Source organism: Apodemus sylvaticus, chromosome 5 (assembly GCF_947179515.1).
Source record: "Apodemus sylvaticus chromosome 5, mApoSyl1.1, whole genome shotgun sequence".
NCBI classification, from domain to species: domain Eukaryota; kingdom Metazoa; phylum Chordata; class Mammalia; order Rodentia; family Muridae; genus Apodemus; species Apodemus sylvaticus.
Genome location: NC_067476.1, coordinates 135,947,034 through 135,973,812, shown reverse-complemented (window position 1 = coordinate 135,973,812; position 26,779 = coordinate 135,947,034). Strand labels below are relative to the sequence as shown.

At 41.5% G+C, this 26,779-nt stretch overlaps 2 protein-coding genes and 1 long non-coding RNA gene across 4 annotated transcripts in view; 2 read left to right on the top strand and 1 right to left on the bottom strand.

The window, feature by feature from the left end:
• Positions 1 to 780: 780 nt before the first annotated feature.
• On the bottom strand, positions 781 to 20,705 carry Gins1 (GINS complex subunit 1). 2 transcript variants are annotated; one of them, XM_052183866.1, is made up of 7 exons: positions 20,502 to 20,705; positions 17,649 to 17,713; positions 13,839 to 13,937; positions 13,258 to 13,348; positions 5,765 to 5,881; positions 4,080 to 4,154; positions 781 to 1,210 (listed from the first exon to the last, which is right to left on the bottom strand). In XM_052183866.1, the coding sequence occupies exons 1-7, from the start codon at positions 20,574 to 20,576 to the stop codon at positions 1,142 to 1,144; spliced, it is 591 nt and encodes a 196-aa protein (XP_052039826.1). In that variant the 5' UTR covers positions 20,577 to 20,705; the 3' UTR covers positions 781 to 1,141. The 2 variants fall into 2 exon arrangements, with proteins under 2 accessions (XP_052039826.1, XP_052039827.1); XM_052183867.1 differs by lacking the exon at positions 20,502 to 20,705 and adding an exon at positions 19,869 to 20,138.
• Positions 20,663 to 21,494, top strand: LOC127686048 (uncharacterized). Its single transcript, XR_007977978.1, has 2 exons — positions 20,663 to 20,746; positions 21,259 to 21,494. It is a non-coding gene; the product is annotated as an uncharacterized LOC127686048 (long non-coding RNA).
• A 3,753-nt stretch (positions 21,495 to 25,247) lies between these two features.
• Abhd12 (abhydrolase domain containing 12, lysophospholipase) overlaps positions 25,248 to 26,779 on the top strand; it is a 70,251-nt gene continuing 68,719 nt past the window's right edge. The window contains exon 1 of the mRNA XM_052183863.1: positions 25,248 to 25,624. Coding sequence (XP_052039823.1) covers positions 25,434 to 25,624 — 191 coding nt within the window. The 5' untranslated portion in view covers positions 25,248 to 25,433. The remainder of the gene's footprint in view (positions 25,625 to 26,779) is intronic.

Sequence of the window (26,779 nt, the reverse complement as noted above, 5' to 3'; positions counted from 1 at the left end):
CAGGTTAAAATATTTAAAATTATTTTAAATTTTAAAAGTATATTCTCTATATACATGAAACCAAATTAGAAACCAAAACCAAGCTGATCTAGTGATGTGCTCCTTTAATCCCAGCACTCAGGAGGCAGAGGCAGAGGCAGTGGCAGGTAATCTGTGAGTTCTAGGCCAGTCTGTACTGTACAGTGATTTCCAGGACATCCAGGGCTCTATAGATCCCGTCTCAAGCAAACCAACAAGAATAAGAATCTAAGACCAGAATGGCAGCTGTAGCTGGGCGAGGCAGCTCAAGACTAAGTTTATCACTGAGGAGGCTGAGGCAAAGCGTCAGCAGTCCCAAGGTGTCCTCTGGGTGGTCCTCTTCTTAAGTGCAAGGATCCGCTCATCTACACAGTATAACTTACCTGCTCAGCACTGTCCAGCCTCCCACCGCTCCTGAAGGCTCAGCAGCACCTTTGGCTTGCTGAAACTTTCACGTAGCTAAAACAACGTTCCTGGGGCTTATTCTACTGCAAAGAAAAGTGTAGATTAACCTATCCCTAGATGTTTACATGGATATTTGCTACTTTTGAAAAAATGTATAGTTTACATACATTTTAAAAACAAAGCCTCCAAATTCCAATTTCCTTTCCCTTCCCCACAGTCTATTGATAAATTATTATCTTTACTTGACAGAGTGGTCTAGAAATATATTCCAGAAATTCAGCCCCTTGGCATGCATAACACACACTACCAAAATCAACCAAAGATGTGGTACCAGGAGATTGCCACTGTGAAAACAGATCCAAACCAAAGACTGTTTATTTTCAATGATAAGAATACAATATTCCTGTGGGAATGGAGTAAGTAGAGGTCAGCCTGGAACACAGGCTGAAGAGCTGGCTGACACTACTCCTGGCCAGGAGTTCTTGGTGTAGTCTTCTCTTTGATTTTTGTTGTCTTATCTTTTGAGGTACTAGGGATGAAACTCTGGGTTTCTAAATGCTTTGCGGGTGCTCTTCCAAAGAGCTGGACCCCAAGCCCTCTTGGGTATGTTAATGCATGTCTGTAAATTTAAAGCCAAGGAGGGAGGCCCAGCAAGGACACTTCTGGGAGCTTCTGTGGCCGAGCTTCACATCCTGCTGCGGCCGCCAGCACAGGGCAGTCAGGACAGCACGTGCTCTAGAACTCCTTGTCTGATTAACTGCTCACACTTCCACCGAGGCAAAAAGTGCTGCAGGTAAAAGGAGACAGGGGGGAGGGAGAGAGGGGGGAAATAAAAACTCAATTATATTCTGCATCAGTAAAAAGCCACAGCTAATTATGTACCTCATCCGCTTGCACAGCAGTGTAGTCAAAAGCTAACCTTAACTAATGTGCTGTGACAGCCAAACAAAATTGATAGAACTAATTGAACACCAGTAAAGTTTTTATTTTTAAAAAAGTCACTGCACAATTCTTCAGGTTTTGTTTGTTTGGTTGGTTTGTTTTTTTTTTTTGCCAGTGGTGGTGGCACAAGCCTTTAATCCCAGCATTCAGGAGGCAGAGGCAGGTGGATCTCTGAGTTTGAAGTCAGCCTGGTCTACAGAGTGAGCCCCGGAATGACCAGGGCTACACGGAGTAACCCTTTCTCAAAAAAAAAAATTATTCATTTTTATTTTATGAGTATTTTACCTACATGTACCTGTGTACAACATGCATGCCTGGTGTCCACAAAGGCCAAAAAAGGCACTCGTCACCTTGGGCTAGGGTCCTCCACAGGAGCAGCAAGTGTGCTTAACCACTGAACCATCTCGCCACGTTCTTATTCACCATGTTTTTAAAAAAATTATTAAAGGCTGGAGAAATGGCTCAGTGGTTAAGAATACTGACTGCTCTTCTAGAGGTCCGGAGTTCAATTCCCAGCAACCACATGGTGGCTCACAACCATCTGTAATGGGATCCAATGCCTTCTTCTAGTATATCTGAAGACAACTACAGTGTACTCACATATGTAAAATAAATGATTCAATCTTTAAAAAAAAATTAAAAGTGTTTAAAAAAAAGAGAGAAAATACACAATGATACATTTGACAGTTCCTTTACCACCATATTTAAAAGTTCTAAAGAATACATTTTAAGTATTTCCCTGCTAGTATCTAAACCATGCGGATGAACATATAGATATATAGTCAGTCTTAGATATGCCCGGATATATATTTTTATTTATTAATATGCATGCACGTGTGTTTTGAGTGTGTGCATGTGCAAACATAGGCATGCACAGATCACAGCATGCATGTGAAGGTCAGAAGACAATTCTTAGGAGTTGGCTCTCTCCTGCCACCTTATGGGATCAAGGGCTTGACCTCAAGTCGCTGGGCCTGTGTACTAGCACTTCTACTTACTATGTCATCGTGTTGGCCCAGGGTCAGGTCATTTAGAAACTCCTTAACATTAAACAGTAGAAAACAGGGTTCAGATACCGATGACATAAGTTGTTCAGGCTGGTCACATGTCCACACAGGAGCAGATAAACAAGCCCAGGCTTCACTCTCAGTGCACAGTGGGCAAATCAACCACAGAGCCCAAGAAAACCACACCAAACTGAAACAGCACTTCCACTCATCTTGCGGAGGACAATTTTGCTTTGGCAACTGCAGGCTCCCGTGACACCTCCAAAACATAGGTTTTTTTGTTTGTTAGTTTGCTTTTCATTTGTTTTTAAAGCATTTTAATTCACCATCTGGTTTTGATGCATATGTTTAAGGAGGCACATGGGAGTATACAGTTTAATAAAAATTTTAGGGTGTCTCAGAAATCTGTTCTAAAAACCTAGTTTTGGGAAATGATACCTGTACACTAATAAAACAGATCTGTCACCCTCTTGGGCCAGAGCACCAGATGGTCTGAAACATTCTGTTCCAGGGTGTCAATGACATGATACTAACTGGTCAATATTCGCAAGGTAGGGCAGGTGAAGTGGCCTCATGAGGCCCTTTCCCTTCCGTATTGCCAGTACAAAAAATGGGGAGAGGATAAAAATGAACTGTGGTAATATGAAGTCTCAGCTCTTTTACAACTTGACAAATTTAATTTTGTCTTATTAAGCTGTTCTGCTTACATATTAAGTATTTAAAAGTTATTGATCCACATCACAATTTCTTGCTCTAAAGGACAAGGTTAAAATGAAGTATAAGCTAAAAATAGTTCCTTAAGAATTTTCAAAAATTCAAGGAAAATCTTAATCCAACATTCTTTTGTTTCTTATTCTAGTACCACGGATACGAACCTATAGCTTCATGCACACTGGACAAGTGCTTCTTCACCAATGAGGCACAACTCCAAACCTTTTTACAAGAGCTCACAAAATTGCCAGGGATGGCTTACAATTTCCTTTGTAGCCCAGGTTAGTGTTGAATTTGTTGTGTAGACCAGCCTGGCCTAGAACTCAGAGATCTGCCTGCCTCTGCCTCCCAAAGTGCTAGAAGTAAAGACAAGTACCACTACACCTGCTTGGTATTCAACTTTTGGTCCTCCTGTCTCAAGTGGATTACCAACCCTTAAATTCAGTATTTGAATAGTCCCCAAATAATTTGTCAACTAACTAAAATAAGACCCATTATCATAATTACTCAGGAAAATATATTAAATATAAGCACCAACTTAATAAATGAATTAACTTTCTCTTGACATATGACACATTTACTTTAAGTCTTATTATTTAGAAAAAATCCAGACTGGTCTGACATACAGAGGAATGTGAGAGGAGATACTACTTTGCTACCAAAACTAGCATTTCCATTCTTCTCTCTTTCTTTTTTTTTCTTTTTTCTTTTCTCTTCTCTTTCTTCTCTTCTCTTCTGTTCTCTTCTCCTTTCCCTTCCCCTCCCATATCCCTTTCTCCCCCCCCAACCCCCTCCGACAGGCTTTCTCTGTGTAGCTCTAGCTGTCCTGAAACTTACTCTATAGACCAGGCTAGCCTCAAACTCTGTGATTCACCTGCCTCTGCCTCTCAAGTGCTGGGATTAAAGGCGTAAGCCGCCGCCGCCGCCACCGCCACCACCTGGCTGGTCACACACACATTTTTAACAAGGTTTGAAGTATGTGACAACAGAAACTACCTGACTATTCTTTTTAAGCAGGACTGAAGTGCCATCATCAACTTCAAATTCTCCATAGTCTTTTAAACACCGCACCTGAAAGAACAAATTAATACCGTTTTTCCTTTGAGACAAAGTCTTAGCTGTGTTTTCTAGGTAAGTCTCTAACTCAACTCTCCAAACTCAAGTGATCCTACTGTGTTGGCTTCTTAGTGGCTGAGAGTAAAGCTGTGCCCCACATAACTGGTTACATTATTATAGGCAGTAATCAAAAAGAAAATAGGTATTGTAAGAATATTAAATATATACTATTTAAACCCACTCCAGTCTCATTTTTGAAGATCCCACCCATATATCAGTATGTGAACAGGACAAAGCTAAGTTTGCAAGTTCCTAACTTTGGAAAAGATTCTTTCAATCTTCTTCAATATACAGATTCATTCCAGGGAATTCTTAGCAGCAGAAAATTAAAGTACAACTTTCATTTGGTGCCATAATAAGAAGCAAAAGTGAAACTGGACTGAGTTATCTTTTAATTTGTAAATCTTAATCATCCCACTTTGTTCATGCTAGCCTTGTTCTTTAAGCAAATAGGTTATCAAAACTGAAAGATCTTGGCTGGAAGATAGAGGAGTGAGGCAGTCTTTGACAGCAACTTCTGCAATGGTAAAGAACTATCTGCACTGGCAAGACGGCGCAAAGTGTAAAGCGTTTGCTGCATCTCACAGGATGAGGAGAGCCAGCTCCCTGAAACTGTCCTCAGGGACACCAAGGGACATGCAACTACATTTAAATACACATTACTTGTAAATTGTTTCATTTAGTTTTTAAGGGACGGCATTGAGTGATATCAAGAAGAAGGAGGCGTTTCATCTCATAAGAACTGGGAAAGAGTTTACTCTCCTAAGAGTTAGTTAGGACTCCACTGAGCGCCACTGGCTTCCAGCAACAAGTAGCAGATACTTCTACCATGTCGTAAAATTAATCTGGAATTTTACAATGACTTTCAAGCTTTTTAACTTAGTGTGAGAACTCCTTCTGCAGAGTAGCTTTGGGGAAGAGGGGCTGTTGCTGAGCGTACTGCAAGCAAAGTGCAATCTTTCCTCATTTAATATCCAAAGGTTCCCACTTGTCTCAGGAATAGCTTAATTTTTTTCTCATTTCGTTTCACATATATGGGTGTTTTACCTGCATGTGTATCTGTATACCACATGTATATACACTGTTCAAGGGGGAACAGAAGAGGGCATTGGGTCATCAGTGTTACAGATGGCTGAGCTACAGATGTGGATGCTAGGATTTAACCTGAATCCTCTGCTAGAGCAGCCAGTGTTCTTAACCAGAGTCATCTCTCCTGTCCTTCATGAATATTTTTCTAAGTTTTCATGTTGAAACTAGAATCTGACAGAGTTTCACATTGTGTTTTATGACTTATCTTTTAATCTATAGGTTTCGCTACCTCTTTAAAAACTTCTTCTTTCTGTGGCTATCTATTTGTGGTACCAAAGACAAAACAACTAAAATGTATTCATGTACACTGATTGGTGTATTGATGAGATTTTAGGTGTCCATCCTAAAGATAGTGGAAACTATCATCCTCTCCCTCTTCTGTCTTGTTTCTGTTCTTTCCTTTTTAACAAAAGTTAGTAAACCTTTATCTTTGATGGAGGGTAGCACAATGTATGTATTAAAGTAGGTATACATACTTCAATATATAGGCTTTTGGGGGGTTTCACATCTTGTGTGATGTCCAAGCCTTCATCTCCTCCCAGTGACCTCATGTAAGTAGCAAGAGACTTTTTATAATGGTTGAACCACTCCACCTATGAACATAAAAATAGTCATTTAACAAAGTCTAAGACAAAATTGCACAAACTAGGTACTACCATTTCAAAGTCAACACAACCTAAGACTGGATCTTCCCACATCAGTTAACTTAATTATGACAATCCCCCCACAGACATGCCCACTGGCCCAGTGATATCTTCCCAGGTATTTTAGGTTGTGTCAAGTTGACAAAGCTATCACAACTTCCAAAGTAAAAAGAGCTCTGGCATATATCAGATACTTAGCCAGCGTGGTCTGAGCAACTGTCAGAACCCATCTAGGAGAGGCTAAAGGCAAGCAGCTGATTCTCCTGAGATGGTTCACCATTCATGAATGAGCTCTTGGAGGCAAGGCCCGAGAGGCTAAATTTCAGGACTGAATCTTGCTATTGATATGCCTTTGCTGCCATTATTAAATTAATTTAACAATCTCTGAGCATTAGCCTACCCTATTAGACAGACTTTCTGCAGATCAACCAAGATGTACTGTCTTGTAGTGATATTATGTAGACAAATAGATAATTTCTTAATTCCTAATGATGATTCTATAAGAATTCCTAAATTTATATTAGTAATTATTGAGCTCTCTATAAAATTGGCTGCAATTAGAGCTGTCTATAATATGAAAACTGCAATCAGAATTCTGCAAGTCTTCACATGTCACTGGCTGTTTGCACTAAGATAGAAAGCAGACAGATTTACAATTAAGGAATATATTCCTTTAGGCTGTAAAACTGTTAACTAAATGCCATCAAAGGAAATGAACAATTTATTATTGGTGCCAGGACAGAAGATAAAATATTGATGGGCCAGCACTCTGGGAGGCAGAGGCAGGCGGATTTCAGAGTTCGAGAACAGCCTGGTCTACAGAGTGACTTCCAGGACAGCCAGAGCTATACAGAGAAACCCTGCCTCGAAAAAAACAAATAAAAAAAAAAATATTGATGGGGCTTCATCTACACAAAATTTCAATACTAAAGAGATATTACTCAGATGACAATGCCTCTTGACAGAAACGTGCTAACTTAAAATTATGGTTTTTAATTTTATAGGAACCTGTGATGCTAGTGGTAGTTAATGATAACTAGTTAGATAACTAGTCTTAGTGGAAACACCTTAAACATCTTGTTGTTACTTCTTATTTATGGTTTAATTTATGTTTGAACTTGTGAACTTTTGAGGAGAGATGTTAGAATACCACGTGATTTATTCTCCTAAAAAAAAAAGTAGAAAAACATAGGAATGATGACATCAAGGAGGCAGAAGTAGAATAGAAGAGAAGCAGAGTAGAAGCAAAATAGAGGCAGAACGTAGCAGAACAGAACAGGCCCGAGGAGAGAGGAGAGGCAAGATAGGACACAGAGCGGAAGGAGCTGCAGAGAGCAGACAGCAGCAGGCAGGCTTTTCTCATTGATAAGGACAGAGCTCTTTTCTTAGACTTAAATTTAATTCATTGAGCAAAAAAGAGTACAAAATTTTTTCTTTCTCTATGCAATAAATGCATACAGAAATAAATGAACTTATTTTTCATCCAGAATGAGTGAGTTCTTTTTGTGCTGGAGCCTGCTCAATGAAACCTGCTCATGGAGGTTTTTGCTCTTTCCTCCTGGTGTGTGTGTGTGTGTGTGTGTGTGTGTGTGTGTGTGTGTGTGTGTGTAAAAGTATGTAAGCTGATGAGATGTATGTATATGTACAACTGTGCGTGTATGTATGGATGTATATATGAATGCAGTGTGTCCCTGTGCGTATTTGCATGTATAACAGTGCTTCGTTCTGCAGAGACTCACCTTTCCTAGTTCAATAAAGGTTCATTGCTCCAAGCCTCCCTCTCACCTGGCCACTGAGATGCTAGCCTCCCAGGCAATAAAGGAGCCTTAGCAAAAAATCCTTCACTGGATTCCCCAATGCTTTACAATGTATGTTAACTGCCAGAGAATTATAAAGTAAGAGTTAATGCTTATCAAGCACAGAGAATAGAAAGTTAAGAGCCAAGATCATCATCTTTTGCCCTGCTTCCAATGCTGTGTTCCACTTCAACACCTGTTCCCTTAGGTGTGCAGGCTCCTGGCAAGTAACAACTTACAAACACCACGGGGAAGACAGAGGCCCACAGCTTGGCCACCCTACCCACATGAATGGAACTGGCAGGCTCCAATTTCTGAGGACCTCAAAATGGTCAGAGGTACTCTAGTGCCTCATCTATGTTCTCAATCTCAGGGAGAATCCCCTCACCTTTTATTCTTTTTGGTACTCATAATTATTTAGTGTTACTTATACATTTAACCTTTTTGTTGTTCTTGGTTGGTTGGGTTTTTTGGTTGGTTGTTTGGTTGGTTTGGTTTTAGACAGGGTTTCTGTGTAGCCCTGGCTGTCCTAGAACTACTCGCTCTGTAGACCAGGCTGGCCTTGAACACACAGAGATCCACCTGCTTCTGCCAGTGCTGGAATTTAAGGCCTGCGCCTCCATACAAGTCTGTTTGTTTTTTAAGGCAGTTTCACCCTGAAACCCTGGCTGTCCTGGAATCTGCTATGTAGACCAAGATGGCATTGGGCTCACAAAGATCTGCCTACTTCTGCATCCTGAGTGCTGGGATTAAAGTGTGCACTACTATGCCTTGATATTTTTATTTGTGGAAAAAAAATAGCTGGGCTGGTGGTGGCACACTCCTTTAATCCCAGCATAGAAGGCAAAGTCAGGCACATTGCTGTGCCAATTTCCCTTATGAATATCGATGCAAAAATACTAAATAAAATTCTTGCCAACCACATGATCAAGTGGGCTTCATCCCAGGGATGCAGGGATGGGTCAATATACGGAAATCCATCAATGCTATCCACTACATAAACAAACTCAAAGAAAAAAACCACATGATCATTTCATTAGATGCTGAAAAAGCATTTGACAAAATTCAGCATCCTTTCATTTCCCTCTTTCATTTCCTTCCTCCAGTCCCTCCTATGTAACATCCTTGCTCCCTCAAAGTCATGGTCTTTTTTACACACACACACATTTGTATACATGTATATATGTTTTTGTGTGTATATAAACATACATACTGTTATATATGCCTAAGTATATAATAAAATCTTCTCAGTCTGTTCAGTGTTACTTGAATGTATGTGATCTCACGGCTAACCATTGGAATTGGATCACCAGTTAGGCAGCTCACCCCTTGAAAGTCAGCTCCTTCCTATAGTGCTGTCTGTGGCTAGAGCCCTATGACTCTCTGCCGCACTTTCTATTTTGGGCATCTGTCTTTGTTAGCGGTCTACTCGTGGTGTACTTTTTCAGGTCTTGTTAGACAGCCATATTGCTGAGGATTACGAGTGAAGCTTCCTTGTCCTTTCCAGAAGACAGGCTCACAGCACAGTGCTCTGGCTCTTACCAGTCTATGCCCTCTTGCACAATCTTCCCTCATTTTTAAAAGGTTTGTTTTGGTTTTGTGATTCATCTAATTTGGTTTATAGATCGTTTTCACTGTTAGGCAATTATTTTTTCCTTTTCTTTTTCTTTTTTGCCCCATGTTTTCCCCTTTTAATAGCTCCCTCTGGCATTTAGAATATTTTGACCTTAGCGTACTGGCTTTAAGTACTCATTAAATATATATATATTTATTTTCCTTACACTTGCCAATTTTTGAACTTTTTCATGATTGAGATATCATTTGTTTTTCTTTTGTTCTCTAATTCCTTGCTCTTTTCCCTGAAAAGCATTTTCCTCACTCAGCTTCTTTCCCCTTTCTTGTATTTAATCTTGTTTTTCTATTTCTCCCTTTTCCCTGCAGTCTTCTCTTATGTCATTCATTTTCTATTTCCACACTCACTCTAAAAATTACCTTTGTCCCATATCCTGTAGCAGCTTTGCCAGTTTCACTTCTGTGTTCCCTGTTTTTAAGTGTATTTCTGTATCTTGAATGGCTTCTTAGCCGTTGCTATTACAGAAACTTGCTTTCTCTTTACAGAGAATACTGGAGATTAAACCTTAAAGAAGATTTTCAAATAAAACAGGAAGATCCAGAGAAGCAGAAATGTACATAAGGCAGAGACCAAAAATTGAAAGTGTGGAAAACTAGCTCCTCCAAAATGTTAGGTAATGATTTTAGAAGTTTAAAAGTAAAGACTGATCAATGGCTTAAGACGATGCAAATAAATGGTTTCAGTTAATCCAAAACCTAAAGAGAAAAAGTCACCAATACAGAGGGTAAGGTAGTTAAATGGATGAATTGGGATGAATTCAGTAGTTTTCTTCTGAAGAAACTATCAGTAAAGACTTTGATATCATGACAATGTTAATTTAAAAAAAAAAAACCCTCACTGAATTAAAAAAAAAATCTCATGGAGCAGAAGAAAGATGAAATATTACATTCAAGCATCACCATGAAGATAAGCATCACCACACAATGACAGAGAACTCTGGCACATAATCAAGAGTCCAAACCTAAGAATCCACAGGATAGAAGTTAAGATAAATTTTAAAGGTTTGAGAGATTCTACTTAATGAAATTATAGCAAAAAATTCCCAAATCTAGAGAGAGATATCCAGACACAAGAGGTATTAGGACCCTAAAGACACATAACTAGAGAAGAATCTCTCTATAACATAGCCAAAATGTCAAAAAATACAAAGCAAAATAGAATTATAAGATGATTTTAAAAAATGGAAATATATTTTAAGGTATGAAATACTGAAAACTGCCTATAGAAGATCACATAGGACCAGATACAGTAGTAGTAGGTGATTTCAACACCCCATTTTGATAATTAAAACCCTTTGATAACAAAGAAACCTATGAGTTAAATTATACTGCAGGGACTGAGGGGATGGTTCAGTGGTGAAGAACACTTGCTATTCTTGCTTAGGTTCAGTTCCCAGCATCAACATGGTGGCTCATAATCATCTATAATTCCAGTTCCAGGGAATCTGACCCCGTTTATTGACTTCTAAGAGTACCAGGTATGCACACAGTGTCCATACATACATGCTAGCAAACCATTCATATACATAAAATAAATCTAAAAAATCAAGCTATACTATAGATCAATGAGCCTCTCAGATATACACAGACTATCTAACAGGTAAAAAATATACATTGCTCTTGGCAGCTCACAAGCTTCAGGAAAAGAGCTTCTGGACCACAAATCAAGTCTTAAAAAAATAGAAGACAGGGATGAGAGATGGCTCAGTGGTTAAGAGCACTCACTGACTGCTCTTCCAGAGGTCCTGAGTTCAATTCCCAACAACCACATGGTATCTCATGACCATCTATAATAGGATCCGATGCCCTTTTTGGGTGTGTCTGAAGACCACTACAGCATATTCATATACATAAAATAAAATCTTGGTCTACAGAGTGAGTTCCAGGACAGGACAACCTGGAGAAACCCTGTCTCAAAAAACCAAATAAATAAATAAATAAATAAATAAATAATAAAAAAACCCAAAAACATTATATACATATATAATTTTGAAGAAATTGGAAAAGAAACTGAAAATCTCCCAGAATCAAATAAGAATGCAATTTACCAAAACCCTTGGTACACAGCTAAAGCAGTTCTACGAGGAAAGGTGGTAACTATGAGCACCTATACTGGGAAGTTAGACGTCAGATAAATTACCTGGGAATGCACCTCAAGGTCCTAAGAGAACAAAAACTATCCAAACCCAAGTGCAGTAAGAGGTGAGAATAATAAAGATCGGGCAGAAATTAATCAAGTTGAAACTAAAAAATAATATATAGACTCAATTTAAATTAGGGGTAAATTCCTAGGCACATATAACCTTCCCTCGCCCCAACAAAAAATCAAGAAGAAACAAGTCCATTATAATCAAAGACTAAGCCTCCCAACAAAAAAAAAGCCCCCCAGGATCTCACTTCAAATTCACTGTCAAATTCTACCAAACCTTTCAAGAGCTAACACTAATACTTTTAAACTGTCCCATAACAGAAGAAAAGAAACAATGACAAACTCTACAAAGCCAGCATCACCATGACACTAAAACCCCAGAAAGAAACAACAAAAAGAGAACACTATAGTCAAATATCCCTGATGGACATAGGCATAAGACCTTCTTTCTGTCAGAATTCAAGAACACATTAAGATCAGATCATGCCTGTCCCTTCCCCCTCCAGCATTGAGCTAGGCTTTTCAGCCACTTCCCTCAACCTGCGACATTCCTGGCCACCAGCTGCTTTCCACTTGTGTTACCTGGCCTTTGTTCTTCAGAGAACAATACAGCTGCAGCTTGAAGGGCTCTGATCTCAGCAGGTGACCTGCTGAGATGGGAGCCAACGAGTTCTCGGATCACTCCTCCTTGAAGTCTGGGGGTGGGGGTGGAGGGGTGGGGGGTGGATTTCTTCTGAAAGCTATATATTGACTAAATATTAAAGTTTTGGTCATGATCGTCCTGACTCAGTTCTCTTTCGTCGCCCCCCCATCTCTCTGTACATCCCCAGAATTCTCTTTCAGGTCTCCGGTTCACCTGTAGTTGCAGGCAGCAACACATGATCATGTGAGCTTCACTCCAATGGCAAAGGTTGGCTCAACACCCACAAATCAATAGGGGTAGTACAGTATGCAAATAGAAGTAAAGATGGAAATCACATATCACCTATGTAGAGAAGTATCAGCAGTTAATGGGATGACTCATAGTCAACCCTGGTTGGTTTATGCCTACCTAATGACACAGAGCAGAGGCTAGACTGGGCTCTGGACCTCTCTACTAGCATGACCACCTGGGAGGGGAGGGGAAAAGACTGAGCTCAGCGACAGGGCTGATAATTCAATGGTCATGTCTCTAGAGAATAAAACCCCAAGCACTTAGACACCAGTGCTGTGTAAGACTACCTGGATGACAAGGTTTTGTGCTCCATTATGGCGTGTGTGTGTGTGTGTGTGTGTGTGTGTGTGTGTGTGTGTGTGTGTGTGTGTGTGAAAAGGATGTCAGGCTGATCCACAGGAAGCTTAGGGTCTCTGCCCTCTCAGCCTTGCCTTGTGAGCCTTGTCTGGCTGGCTCCAATCATGTCCACTTTGCTTTGTATCCATTTGACTTCAAGACTTTAAAGTTTGAAGTGTAATGATAGTCTGAGTTTTGTGACTCATTCTGGTAAAATACTGAACCTATAGGAATCATGGGACATCAAAACTTATAACTATTGTCTAAAGTAAGGGGAAATCTCATGGAAGACTTAGGTGAGGTGTGGTCTAACTTTAGGTAATTAGATCTGAAGTCCTTGCAAACCTCTATTATTTTTAAAGGAGAGAATTAAGGAGAGAATCAAGAAATTGAAGAGTGGTCATTGAAACCAAAGAAACACTGGCAACTACTATTACAGAGCACAGCAATTTAAGACAGTTGAATAATGCTAACTTACTTCTTCAGCAGACATGTGGAATCGTAATGTATTTGGCAAGACACTCCCATATTCCCACCTGAGTGCTCTAATCCGAAGCAACCGGTCATACCTAGGACATGAAAAGATTAGATGGTGTAAGAATAAAAGGGTCAAAAGTCACTCTGATGAAAAGACTCAAGACTCTGAACCCTAAATGGAGCTTGTGGGCTTTGGCTACATATAGACATCAGCAGAAAACATCTTTGGGACAATAGAAAAAAATGTGCATAAGAACTGTTTAGATTTGTGGTGGTACATTCATTTAATTCCAGAATTTTGGAAGCAGAGGCAGGAGGATATCCATGAGTTCGAGGCCAGCCTGGTCTACAGAGTGAGTTCCAGGACAGCCAGGGCCACACAGAGAAACCCTGTCTCAAAAAAAAAAAAAAAAAAAAAAAACACCAAACAAACAAACAAACACAAACTGAACCAAACAAAAAATTATAAAAAAGGAACAATAGAGAAGCTTTTTTTTCTTCCTTGCTACCCACTGAGAAACTAAATTACATCAAAACCCTCCTAGGTTCCCTGACACCCCAAGCAAAACCCAAGACACTCACAGGTATGCTATAGTGCAGCGTCTATTTCTTAACAAAGAACAATGCCGAAATTTGATGGTTGGTATCAAATCACCACGTCCAGCTGACTTTGCTTCATTCCTGATAAAAAACATTTAAGGAACAAGAAACAGATATGCATTTTCCAGTGTAGGTAAAAACTGCAAAAGCAAGAATGACTGACAGATAGGCTGGTTTTACCTATTCACATTTAGTAGCAGTTAACCAAGGCAGGGTAGCTACCTCCCGGCCAGGGCTTTCATTAGCATATTAAAAGATTAAAAAGACATTCATTAGCCCCACCACACCAGAGCTGGGTGTGGTGGGGCTAACCTTCAATCCCTTTAGGAGGTAGAGTCAGAAAAAACTTGTGCACTCAGCCGGGGTGGTGGTGGCAGAGGAGCATGCCGCCTGTAATCCCAGCACTCTGGGAGGCAGAGGCAGGTGGATTTCTGAGTTTGAGGCCAGCCTGGTCTACAGAGTAAGCTCCAGGACAGCCAGGGCTATACAGAGAAACCCTGTTGGGGGAGAGGGGGGACAAAAAAAAACTGTGTACTCAAGGCCATCCCAGACTACATAAAGTAGTGAGACCTTGTATTTGTCACTGAGAAGCTAGGTTCTTTTGTTTCTGTGGTGCTGGAGATTAAACCCAGGGCCCCTAACATGACAGGCAAGTGCCCTAGCACTAAGCCACTCCACTAACCGCACAGAGCCACTCTCCACGTCCGCCACTCTGTGGAGGTCAGTTAATTCCCCACAGTCCTTACCACTGCTTGCAATGGAAGGTTATAACTCCTGGATTCGGAGGAACCAATACAATACACATGGACTAGCAGGGCATGGTGGCACCATGTCTACAATTCCAGCACTTGGGAAACAAGGCAGGGCAGAAAGCATTAGCTAAGCCTTGAGATCTTTTCTCAAAAGATTAGCTAAATTTAATAGCAGACTAATTGGCCGGGCAGTGGTGGTGCATGCCTTTAATCTCAGCACTTGGGAGGCAGAGGCAGGCGGATTTCTGAGTTCGAGGCCAGCCTGGTCTACAAAGTGAGTTCCAGGACAGTCAGGGCTACACAGAGAAACCGTCTCAAAGAAAAAAAAAAACAAAACAAAACCGAAAAGCAGACTAATTTAGAAAACACATGTAAAGCTTTTTACGTTTACACAAGATAAGTGGATGTATTCATGAAAGATTCATTTCTATTCCCTATTAGTTCTTAAGTTGTTTTCTTGCATTTATTTATTTGCGCGTGTAGTTCTCGTAGAGAACAGATATGAGGGCAGGCAACTTTCACTCTCACCACATGGGTCTTGGAAACTTAAGCTTGGAAATCATCAAGCTTAGTAGCAAGTACCTCTGCCCACTGAGTCATCCCACCAGCCCTAATTTTATTTATTTTTAAAAATCCTTTTATTTGAACTGGGTGGTGGTGGTTCACACCATTAATCCTAGCACTTGGGAGTCAGATGTAGCCTAGCCTACAGAGAGAGTTCCAGGATAGCCATGGCTACACAGAGAAACCCTGTCTCAAAATAAATATATATATGAATAAATAAAATAATAATAAGTAATCTTTCTATCTTAGCTTATATGTTTAGGTATTTGTACCACATGCATGGAGTTCCCACAGGGGTCAGAAGAGGGTGTCAGATCGCCAGTAACTGGAGTTAGAGACCACTGTGAACTACCATGTGGGTGTTGAAAATCAAATCCTGGTGCTTTCCAGAGCAGCTGGTGCTCTTAACCACTGCCAGCCATCTCTCCAGACCCCTCACAAATAATTTTAACCAGAAACAATGGTCACCTCTCCAGAGAGAATTTAACTAAGTAAGTGGCAAGTCTCAGGATCACTGCACAGAGTACAGATAGAAAATTCAGTCCCAGCTGGGCAGTGGTGGTACATGCCTTTAATCCTAGCATTTAGGAGGCAGAGACAGGCAGATTTCTGAGTTCAAGGCCAGTCTGGTCTACAGAGTAAGTTCCAGGACAGCAAGTGCTACACAGAGAAACCCTGTCTCAGGGGAAAAAAAAATTCAGTCCCTTACTGGACCAAGACTTAATATGCTAACTCTAAAATACATTTTTATTCTGTTTATTATAGTCCAGGTCACTTCTTTAATGACTTGATTTACCACTGGGTCCTCCCTTCTTCCTCTCTGCTTTTTTTTTAAAGATTAAGTTTTATTATTATGTAAGTACACTGTAGCTGTCTTCAGACCAGAAGAGGCATCAGATCTCATTATAAATGGTTGTGAGCCACCACGTGGTTGCTGAGATTTGAACTTAGAACCTTCAGAAGAGCAGTCGGTGCTCTTAACTGCGGAGCCATCTCTCCAGCCCCTGCCCCCTGCTTCTTAAATACATGCAGCGGCTGGGATGACCTCAAAACAAAGACTACCCACCCCTTACACAATGTCTCATCTGATGTCACCCTCTTCTGCTAAGTTCCAGCCACACTGGTCTCTAAGGGCAGTTTCCTGAGTACCTGCCTCTTTAAGATCCTCGGCATTTTCTAGGGCCACTGTCTCTGCCCACCCTGACTGCTTTTGTGAGTAAGACTCTAATTCTTAAAGCCTCAGCTAAATGTCTTTTCCTTAAGGAAACCTCTTGATTCCTCAGTTTGTTCTGCTCTTGATTGTCTCCTAGCACTGTTTTCCCTGTGGCCTTCCTCTAGTGCAACACATTTCTACTTAGTATCTGTCTCGAAGCAGTAAGGGTCATGAACAGAGTTATTTACCAAGGAAATACCAGAAACATTTATCAGCACAACTTTATTCAGTGCATGTCTGTCGGATGGATTAATAAACAACTGTGTATAACTGAGTTCAAGACCTGACTCACATTTCCCACAACACTGCTGTTAAGTTCCTCATTCTATTGGCAATGATTTTTCTTTGTGTTCCTCATTCTTTTGGTAAAGATTTGTCTGTTTTCTGATTGCATTGTGTTCCTATTGTTTTTTGTATGCCCCATATTATTAATTTCTATATCCAAGTAACTCATAAACCTCTCTAGTTAAGATTCTAACTACCACTGGGCATGAATCCTAGCACTTGGAAACCAGAGGCAAGTAGATCTCTGATTTTAAGGAAACCTTGCATCACAGAGCAGATTCTAGGACAGCCAAGACTATAGCAGGAAACCCTGTTGGAGGGTGGGGGGGGGGCAGGCAGGGACAAAGACACTCTACTACCTTAGCTTTAACCTAGCTCAAAGCACCCGCTTGTTTTTTTGTTTTTTATCTTACCATGTGATGGCAGCCTTTGAAGTCTGTCCACACAATCCAGATTCTCTACTGTGTGAGTTGCCATGCCCAGTTTTAAACAGTCCATCTACAGCCCTTTTTTAACCTGCTAAATGTGACACCGGTTCTCAATGAACTCTACTCATGCTGTCAGAAATCACTGCAGTTCCTGCTCAGTGCACCCTCTCTTTCAAACACACTAAGGTACCAGCTAATGAAAAGAGTGGGAACTAAGTATTTAATTGCATTGTGGTCTTTATCTGTTGCTGTCTAACTTTTTTAAGTCTACTTTAGTTCTTTCAACTTAGAAGTTACACATCATAATACATCATAAAAATGTCGTAAGCATCTAGCACATATGAAACACTGTCCAACTACAGAGTAGCAGAAAACCCTTCACGTTCTAACCCTGTGCTCACTTGTACTCTAGGGTAAGGCATATTCAGAGAATTAAAAAACAAAAAACAACAACAAAAAAACAAAAACAATACATCCCCAAAGAGATATAAGGTTCTGATTTTAACACGCCATTTCTTATTTTAAAAACATCAATATTATCACAACTTACACATCAGACTGGTTTTGTTCATACAAAGCTTTCATCTCCTCCAGAACTTGTCTGAGTCCATCCTCCTGAAATGTATAAACTGATATTGATATACGTCCATTGATTTCCCCTATTATTTCAATCTGTATTATGTTTCATTTTTCATTTGCATACCTTACCAAAACAAACAAACAAACAGGCTTCACAATATTTTCATAGCTACAGATGTTAGCAAGGAACATAAAGTGGTACAGCCCTGTGGAAATCAGCTCCATAGCTATCAGACTGTTAAAGGGAATGGATGAAGTAGTTTCTGAACTCAGTATGCTGAGCAGGAAGGCCAAGAGTTCAAGGTCTTCCAGCACTACATAGATAACACCCTACCTTAAACAACACTTTCCTATCGTGAATAAGAACTTGAGCTCCAAGCTTGGCACCAAACAACAGTTCAGCACAACTATCATATGACTCAGCAACTCCACTCCCAGGTTTATTATACCTGAGCCCTTGTTTTCTTTCTTTTTGCTTTGTTATTCCCTCCACTGCTACTGAGCTAAATCTCCAACTCACACAAAAACTTACTAACAATATTGTTGTGTTTGATTTTTTTTTAATCTTTAGGTTTTCATAATTGGTTTTCTCGAGACTAGTTTTACTAGTACTATGTGACCCAGGCTGACCTCAAACTCACATTAAATTTCCTGCCTCAGCACCCCAAGTCCTGGAATTACTCACACACACTGATTGGGCTTTATACAAATGTTCTTGGCAGAACTATTCAAAATAGTCAAAAAGCAAAAATAATTCAAAGGACCAACAACAGATGGAGAGATAAGCCAAATGTGGTATATCACCCAGTGGGATGTAATCTAGCTATGAGAAGGAATGAATACCGACAGGCATATACTACAACATAGGTAGGTCCTGAAAACTCCACGATAAACCAGACACCAGACACAAAAGGACTATAGTTTGAGTCTCCTTATCTGGAATATCAGGCAAGGCAAATCATACACAGAAAAGCAACTTAGCCAAACACAGCAGCATAGGCCAAGAATCAGTGCCAGCAAATGGAAGGAATATCTCAAGTTGAGGCCAGTCTTGACAACATAGTGAAAACTATCTTTTAAAACACAAAAGCAGGGGCTAGAGAGATGGCTCTGCGGTTAAGAGCCCTGACTGCTCTTCTGAAGGTCCTGAGTTCAAATCCCAGCAACCACAAGGTGACTCATTCGTAATGAGATCTGGCACCCTCTTCGGGTGTGTCCAAAGACAGCTACAGTATACTTAGATATAATAAATAAATCTTTGGGCCGGAGCGAGCAGAGATTCTGAATTCAATTTTCAGCAACCACATGAGGGTTCACAACCATCTGTACAGCTAGAGTGTACTCATATACATAAAGTAAATAAAACTTAAAAAAAAAAATGAAAGCAATTGAGATGGCTCCAAATGTAAGGGCACTTACTTCCTAGCCTGATGACCTGCTTCCTGTAACTCACACAGGACAACCTCTTGTCCCCTGACCTCCACACCTGTGCTATGCTACACAGTCCCAACCCACATAAATAAATAAATATAAAAGAAAAGTGATTATCAGGAGCTATGAGAAAAGGGGGACTGGACATAGCTGCTTAATGGTGACAAAGTTTCTGCTGGAGTAATGAAATGCTTTAGGAAACAGCAAGGAAGATTTGACAACAATGTGAATGTCATTAGTGGCACTGGAGTGTACACTAAATTAAAATGGGCAACTTTATATTAGTATGTGTATTTTTAAAAGATAAAACAAATAGCCATTTGAAAAGTACAATAGGGGCTGGAGAGATGGCTCAGGGGTTAAGGGCACTGGCTGCTCTTTTATCAGACCCAGGCTTGATCCCTAGCACCCACATGATAATTCATAACTGTCTATAACTCCAGTTCCGGGAGGATCCACTGATCTCTTCTGACCTCCGTGAGCACCACGTCACTACCGCATATATGCATGCATGCAAAACATTCATACATACAAAATTTAAAAATAAATCTTTAAAATAAAAAGGCACAATAAAACTACTGAACTACTGAATATTAGAATATTCTCTAATACATTATACTAAGCAAAAGAGTCCAGATACAAAGACTGCATTCTATATGATTCTACATGGCCCTTTATAGACGTGTCAGCTCTTAGCAAACTGAAGCCAGATACGTGCAGAAAAAAAAAAAAAAAAAAAAAAAAAGCAAGGAAAGCAAACCTGTGGTTTCCAAAGGCTGAAGCTGGAACGCAGCTTCACAGCAATCCCCAGAACGACTCGGGTTATATCAAGATGCCTTTAGCTCATCAAGAAGCTGCATGTGTGTCTGGAGAGATGGCTCTGGCTAAAAGTACTTACTGCTCTTGCAGAGAATGTGGGTTCCCAGCACCCACAACCGCCTATAACCCCAGTTCCAGAGGATCCCACACCCACTTCTGGCTTCCATGCAGCATCTTCATGCAAGTGAGACACAGGCACATATATGTCTGTCTGTGTGTGTGTGTGTGTGTGTGTGTGTCTGTGTGTGTGTTAATAGAGCTCTAGGCCAGCTTGGACTGCATGAGGACTTGTCTCAAAAAACAAAACCAAGAAGTACTCAGATGGGGAAAGCCACCAAATCAATAGGTAACATAAGTACGAGTCTTTTTCTTCCTACAATTTGGCCCCGTTTCAAACTTTTTGTTTCCGATCTCGGAATCTAGTAAGGAGGTAAAGTTAGCCCAGCAACCGACACTTGAGAAAAACTCTCCAGAAAGCAACAGCGGGCATAGCCCCCGCCCCAAGGCATGAGGCCCCGCCCCAAGGCCCCAGGCCTGGCCCTGGCCACGCCCCTCCCCGGCCGCCGCTCCTCACGTTGAAAGCCGGCAGCTGCCCTTCCGGCGCGCGGTGTAACTCGCGGACAAGCTCCATAGCTTTTTCGCAGAACATGACGGACGCGCCCGGGTCCCGTGGTCTCGTCAACTGCCAAGTCACCCCAAACGGTCGCTGGATCCTAGGCCGCGGCACTTCTATTGTTCAGAGTCGCACAACAGCAGCAACCAGCTCTTCGCTTTGGCGCCAAATAGGTTCAACCAATAGAAGTGCACTGGTGCGGGGTGGTGAGTAGGAGAGAATTGAGCTAAGGTGGCCGAAAAGGGACATTTAGTCTCATTGCGCAACCTCACTGAGCTGCAGGGAAATTGGAGTTAAAGAAGATGATTTCTTTCCTGGCAAAGCTAGAAAGTCAATTGCGTCTAAGATTGTAGGGAGAAACAAAGGGCTATTTTCGATTGTGCAACAAAGCAGATTGTGCACATTCTTTTCTTCTTTTTTATTTTTTCCATTTGAATTATCTTTACGTTCCAAGAGGCACCTTTAAGTGGAAGAAAAGTCGAGAAACTACTAGTTATGACACAGCGTTTGAGTTTTGCAGTGCCAGTTGTTTGACATTAAAGAGAAACCATCTTTTTGGGGGTACTTTCAGTATGGTAGGGCCTATGATATATATTTCAGTTAACTCTCATAGCTTTCCTTAAAAGATTATTAGTATGCAGAACTGATACTTAACTTACAGCAGGTCACACGGCTCATAAACCGATTGGAACCTTATTTCTATGCTTTGTACTTACAGATCTGGCACTTTTTGATTTTTAAAACGGTTACTTAAAAATATTCGCAAACTGAAAAATGTCGAAGATAACAGCAGCTTAAAGTTGGTCATGAACTGATGGTGGAATGCCTGAAGTCCAAGAACTTTTGTGTTGAAGGAAGACAGATTACTTCAATTCCGTTCAGGAATTCTAAAGGAACCCATCTTAAAAGCAAACAAACAAACAAACAGTAAAAATACTTTTGATTTGCCTTCAATTTCTGTCATAAAACACCATGACCAAAGATAAACTAGAAAGGAAAGAGCTAATTTCAGTTTTCAGTTTACTTTATTTACAGAATAAAGGATATTTGGGGGTGGGGGGAACTCAGAGACCCTGGAGGAAGGCTGCTTACTGGCTTACCATGGATTATCATGCTTTGGGGTGACACTCCCCTTAGTAGTCTGGGCTGCCCCAAGTCAATTATTAATTAAGAATACGACCACAAATTGGCCAAGCCATTCTGGTGGAAGCAATTCCTCAAGATTCCCTCTTCCCAGATATAATTACGTTTGTGTCAAGTAGACAAAAATTTCTAACCTTCACGATGCAAAACAAACAGACAAACAAAAAACCCATACCATAAAACCTACTTGTTTCACTTACCCTCCCAAAACAGGGTCTTACTGTGTAGACCAGGCTGACCTCAAAATCATAGAGCTCCACCTGTCTCTGTCTCCTGGGTGCTAGAATGAAAGGTGTATGCCCTTTGCCTTACTATTTAGCTGATTTTTGAAAAAGTAGTATTAATTTCTATAAAAACAGTCATAGATTTTTGTCTTGGTTTTTTTTTTTTTTTTTTTTTTTTTGCAAATGTAGATAACCAGACTGTTAGAGTAACTGGACAATGTTGAGAAAAGTGTTTCAGAGAGAGGTACTGAGACAAACTGTTCTTTGAGTGAGAGCTTTGTTACTTATCAATGCCACATACAGTATAGTGGGGCTCTGAAGAAAGAGACTTCAGTTCCACCAAACTAAGCAGAGATCCCACCTGCAGAGGGAGATGGTCCAAAGCCACAAGGTAGTAGGCATGGAAAGTACCTAATGCTATATGCTAGCTGCTTAAAGTCAGTGTGCCTCTGTTTCTGCGTCAGCTGGGGAAGGCAAGATTCTGCCTTTTGTGACTTGGGAGTCAAAGCACTGGCCTGTGATATTCCTGTAGCTGTTACTGAGGAAGGGAGGCTGCTTGGGCTGTGGAGTGTGATCTGCTAAGGCTACAGCTACTGATCTAACAAGAGTATATACATTTTCTGAAAAATGGATATGGGAATGCCCCACTTTAAAAAAGGACCCATTTGTCCAGGTGTTGTGGTTCATGCCTGTAATTCTGCCACTCCAGATGCTGAAAGCAAGAGCATTCCACAGAGTTCCAGGCCAACCTGGGCTAGGGTATGATACCCTGTCTCAGAAAGCAACAGATAGGTAAGTAGGTAGATAGCTAAATAAATAGGGAATGTTCTTCTATGTCAATTAGGGATAGTTAGGATAGTGTTTATTAAACATCCAATTATATTGCTATAGGATTATGATTCACAAACCAGTAGATACAGCCCTTCTCAGCCATGTATATTTTCAATTTCAGCCAGGAGGCAAGTCTTTTTATTGACCTTTAGACTTCTTTACTTTTAAATGGGAACAGTAGAATACCTATGAGGAGTCTTGATGATTCTATCTTTCCTTCAGCAAATATTTATGAAGTGTGTACTCTGAGCCAAGCATTGGTCCGGATACCGAAGATAATGAAGTAAACAAGGCCCTTTCTTGGAGTCTATCTTGCAGTGTGGAAAACATCAATACAGATAAAGATATATCAATGTCAAGTATTTTGGTGATAAGCACTAGCCAGAATAAACCCAGGAAGGTGAACACAGCAAAAATGAAAGTTCTGTGTTAGTGTTCAGCAAACATAACTCTCATGGTTCGAGGGTGCATCGCTGTAGTTCGTAGGTGTAGGGAGGCAGGGTCTTTCAACAAGAATCAAAGTGTAAAGGTCTTGGGGAGGGGCTGGGTAGCATTGTGAAGGTCCCCCCAGATGATCCTAGGAGAAGCTGGTTCCTGAGACCAGAAAGTGGGGCTGGAGCTCTGTCAGTTAGCCTATTGTAGAACCTTTTGAATACAAACTTAGTTTTGAGAGAAGAAGGAACCTACTGTAGGGTTTCTTAGTGACTGATTCAGTTCTGTGGCAGATGTTAGACAAAAGGAAGCAAAGCAAACATGAAGGCAAAAGGCCTCTTAGATCTTTAAAGTAATCCAAGTGAGGAATGATGGCAGTTCACTCCAGGGTGGAGATTAGTGGAGAAGATGGGAAGTAGTTAGATGCTGGGTTTGTAATTGAGGGCCTAGGTAAAACTTGATAATGGGTGTGGTATCCTAAAAAAGGAAAAACCTAGAATGAGATCAGAGTCTTGACTTCAAGAAAGACAAGGATGGAGTTCCCATTCCTCAGGAGGGAAAGGGGATGAGATAGGAGAGTTGAGTGCCTGTTAGAAGTCAACAAGAAGTAGACTATTCAATAAAGAGCCTTAGATCTAGGAAGGGTATGACTCAGAGATACAATGGGATTGTACCCAGTGTGGAAGCATATCTAATCTTTAGGAGACCAGGAGATAAGGATCATATTGACAAAGTCTAGCCCCACACCCTCTCTGTCTCCTCCTTCCAGTGCTCCTCTTCCTCCTTTTCTACCTCCTCCTCTGTATAATGGAACCCTAATCCTTAGGTATACTAAAGAAGTGCTATCACTGAGCTATAGTCAATTCTTTTTATTTGTGTTATTTTGAGACAGAAGCCACTAAATTGCCTGGGCTGGCCTCCAATCTGCAACCCTCCTGATGCCAGACTATGTAATAACTTCAGGCATGTCCTACCAGGGTTATTTGTTCTTTTGTTTTTCTATAAAGATTTTATGACTGATAGGTCAAAACTATTTTTAAACATTCAACTACCTTTTTGAATCTTCAAATCTATATTACTGTTTTGTTGATGTTTCAAAGAGTGTAGATATTCATACAGTATGAACATAGGTTATAATATAGCAAAATGGTAAAGCAATTCTTGGGCAACTACAAGTTGTAACTATCATTACAAAGCCAACAACATGATCCATTTCTTTTCTACATTCTTATTTAATCTTTATCAGTTTCCAGTACTTTTCAAACTGTTACTTTGAAACTTTTCAAACGTCTACATGCATGTTGAAATGACAAAAGTAACTCATGAGTAAAACGCATGCTATATCAAACAAAGCAAAAACTATTAAAAGCTTTAGTGTCCTTTCATTTCTTTTTCAGGTGGATTGAATTATTACTTAAATTCGGGTGCAAATTCCTCTTTGAAATGGATTTCCTTGCCCTCTACCAGTCCTAATCTTTCTTATGAAGACCCAAACTTTAATAGAAAAATTCAAAGCATATGCAGTTAATTTTCTTACATTCAGTGAAAGAATAAAAAAGTAAATATAAACTTGTTTTAAACAATACATTAGCTACTGGAGAACACAATCTCTCTCTCTCTCTCTCTCCCTCTCTGTAAAGCTCTTTGTTGAGTATTTCAAACTTAAAGCCTATCTGGGGCTCTCCCTTTTTAGGGGCGCCAAATGCCTTAAGAGGGAGTGGAGACAGCCTATTTTGCCCAGCAAAAGGAGCTAGCGCCCTCAAGGGCCTCCCTTGCATCCTCCCCATACGGACCACTCAAAGCCTACCTCAGCCTCAGTTCGTAGGCAGAGGACACCTAAACTGCACCTAAAGCAACCCAACAGGAGAATCCAATCTGGCCCTAATCCGTTTCCTAAACGCAACAAAACCCTTTGGATTAGCCTTGCCCTGAAGATGACCCGCAGGTTCTGCTTATTCCGCCCTTCTCCAAGATGGCTGTTGTTGGCGCTGGGAATGCTGGGCGCGCTGCCTGTGGAGCGGAGGTGCTGGGGGTGTGTCTGGGGCGGGGCTTCCGGGACTCGTGCGCTGATTGGCCGCGGTGGCCGACCGGCCTCCGGAGCTGGTCCATAGCGGGCGCCGCGGCCTGGGGCTGGGATGTGACCAGCAGTGGGTTCCCGGCTCCGGGTGGTGACGGCTGTGAGCGGCGGCGACTGCGGCGAGGGCGGCGCAGGCGGGCGGGCGAAACCGGGGCGCCGAGAGCTGCCGGCCAACAGGGCCGCGGGATGAGGAAGCGGACCGAGCCCGTCACCTTGGAGCATGAGCGCTGCGCCGCCTCAAGCTCGTCCTCCTCCGGCTCGGCCGCCGCGGCGCTGGACGCCGACTGCAGCTTGAAGCAGAACCTGCGTCTGGCGGGCAAGGGGACGGCAGAGCCGCGCAGCGCATCCGACGCGGGAATGAAGCGGGCGCTGGGCAGGTGAGATGCGGCGCAGACACGCGCGGGTCCCTTACCTGGAGGCCAGGTAGTCCCAGGCTCCCTCCTTCAGAGATCTGCTGCGGGAGCATCCCACGGTTCCATCCTCCCTGCGTCCTCTTCGACCCTTCTTCAGACTACCTCCCCTCGTCTGGCCCGCAGGGACCGTCCAACCCCATTCTTTCCTCCAAATACCCGCCTCTGGAGCTCTCCTCCTACCCTCGTCTCACCCTCCCACCCTCTCCACGAGCTTCCCACTAACCCACCCAGCACCCTAGCTGGGATCGACACCCTTATCAGGTTAGCCCGCAGGAATACTTAGCGGTTGGGTCAGTAGTAATCAGGGGCCCAGTATTCCTCCTGACAGGCTCTGGAAAGAGTCCCTCGAGGAGTTTGAAAGGCTGCCCTTAAGAAGAGGACCACGCAAGGTGAACCGCAGACCCCGCAAGTGCTCCTCACCTGCTTTGCCTTGACCTTATACAGAGCTCAGTAGCAACTCTTCTGTCTGGTCTTCCCTTTGCTAGCTCATCCCAGGTCAAAGAGCAGCATTCGCAGACCCTCTTTTGAGGGTTAAGCCCTTTGTAGAATCCAAAGGAAAGGATGGATGCATCCATTCTCAGCTGTTGGAGAGAACTGGTGGTTGGCTGTGCAGGTGGTTACAAAGGCACTTGAAATCTGCACAGGAATTGGTCATTGAGAATCCCCCTGTAAGGTCGTGGAGTCCTCTGGGGTTGGTCGGTTATTAGGTTTGCATCCTCCTCTTAGGATGGAGAAGAGGCAGTTATATAAAGCTGATTTCAAAATGGAATAGCATGTTTCATAGGGATAGATTTCTTTCTCTCTATGCTGGTTTCTTAGTTTGACAATTTGTACACTATTGGCAGTCTTGAAGCCTTGATAGCATATGATCAAAGATATTAGTTTGCAATGTTCCTAAGTCAGGAATTGTAGCAGTCATTTCTTTTTGCATCAATTGATCATTCATTGTATATGTTAAACATTTATCTAAGAAAGAAAATCAGAACTCGAAGCTCTGTGCTTAAAAGATCATGAACTTAAACTGCAGAGATCTCTTTAAGTCAGTGATTCTCAATCTTGCAGAAGGGCCAGAACTGGCTGTTTGTGGGTAAAATTAACTACCAGAGGGTGGGTGAGATT

Coding starts and splice junctions, on each gene's coding strand:
- Gins1 (XM_052183866.1), bottom strand. CDS start 20,576: ATGTTCTGCGAAAAAGCTATGGAGCTTGTCCGCGAGTTACACCGCGCG. Junction 13,349..13,838: donor CGCTGCACTATAGCATACCT/GTGAGTGTCTTG, acceptor TTCATGTCCTAG/GTATGACCGGTTGCTTCGGA. Junction 4,155..5,764: donor CCAAAAGCCTATATATTGAA/GTATGTATACCT, acceptor TTGTTCTTTCAG/GTGCGGTGTTTAAAAGACTA.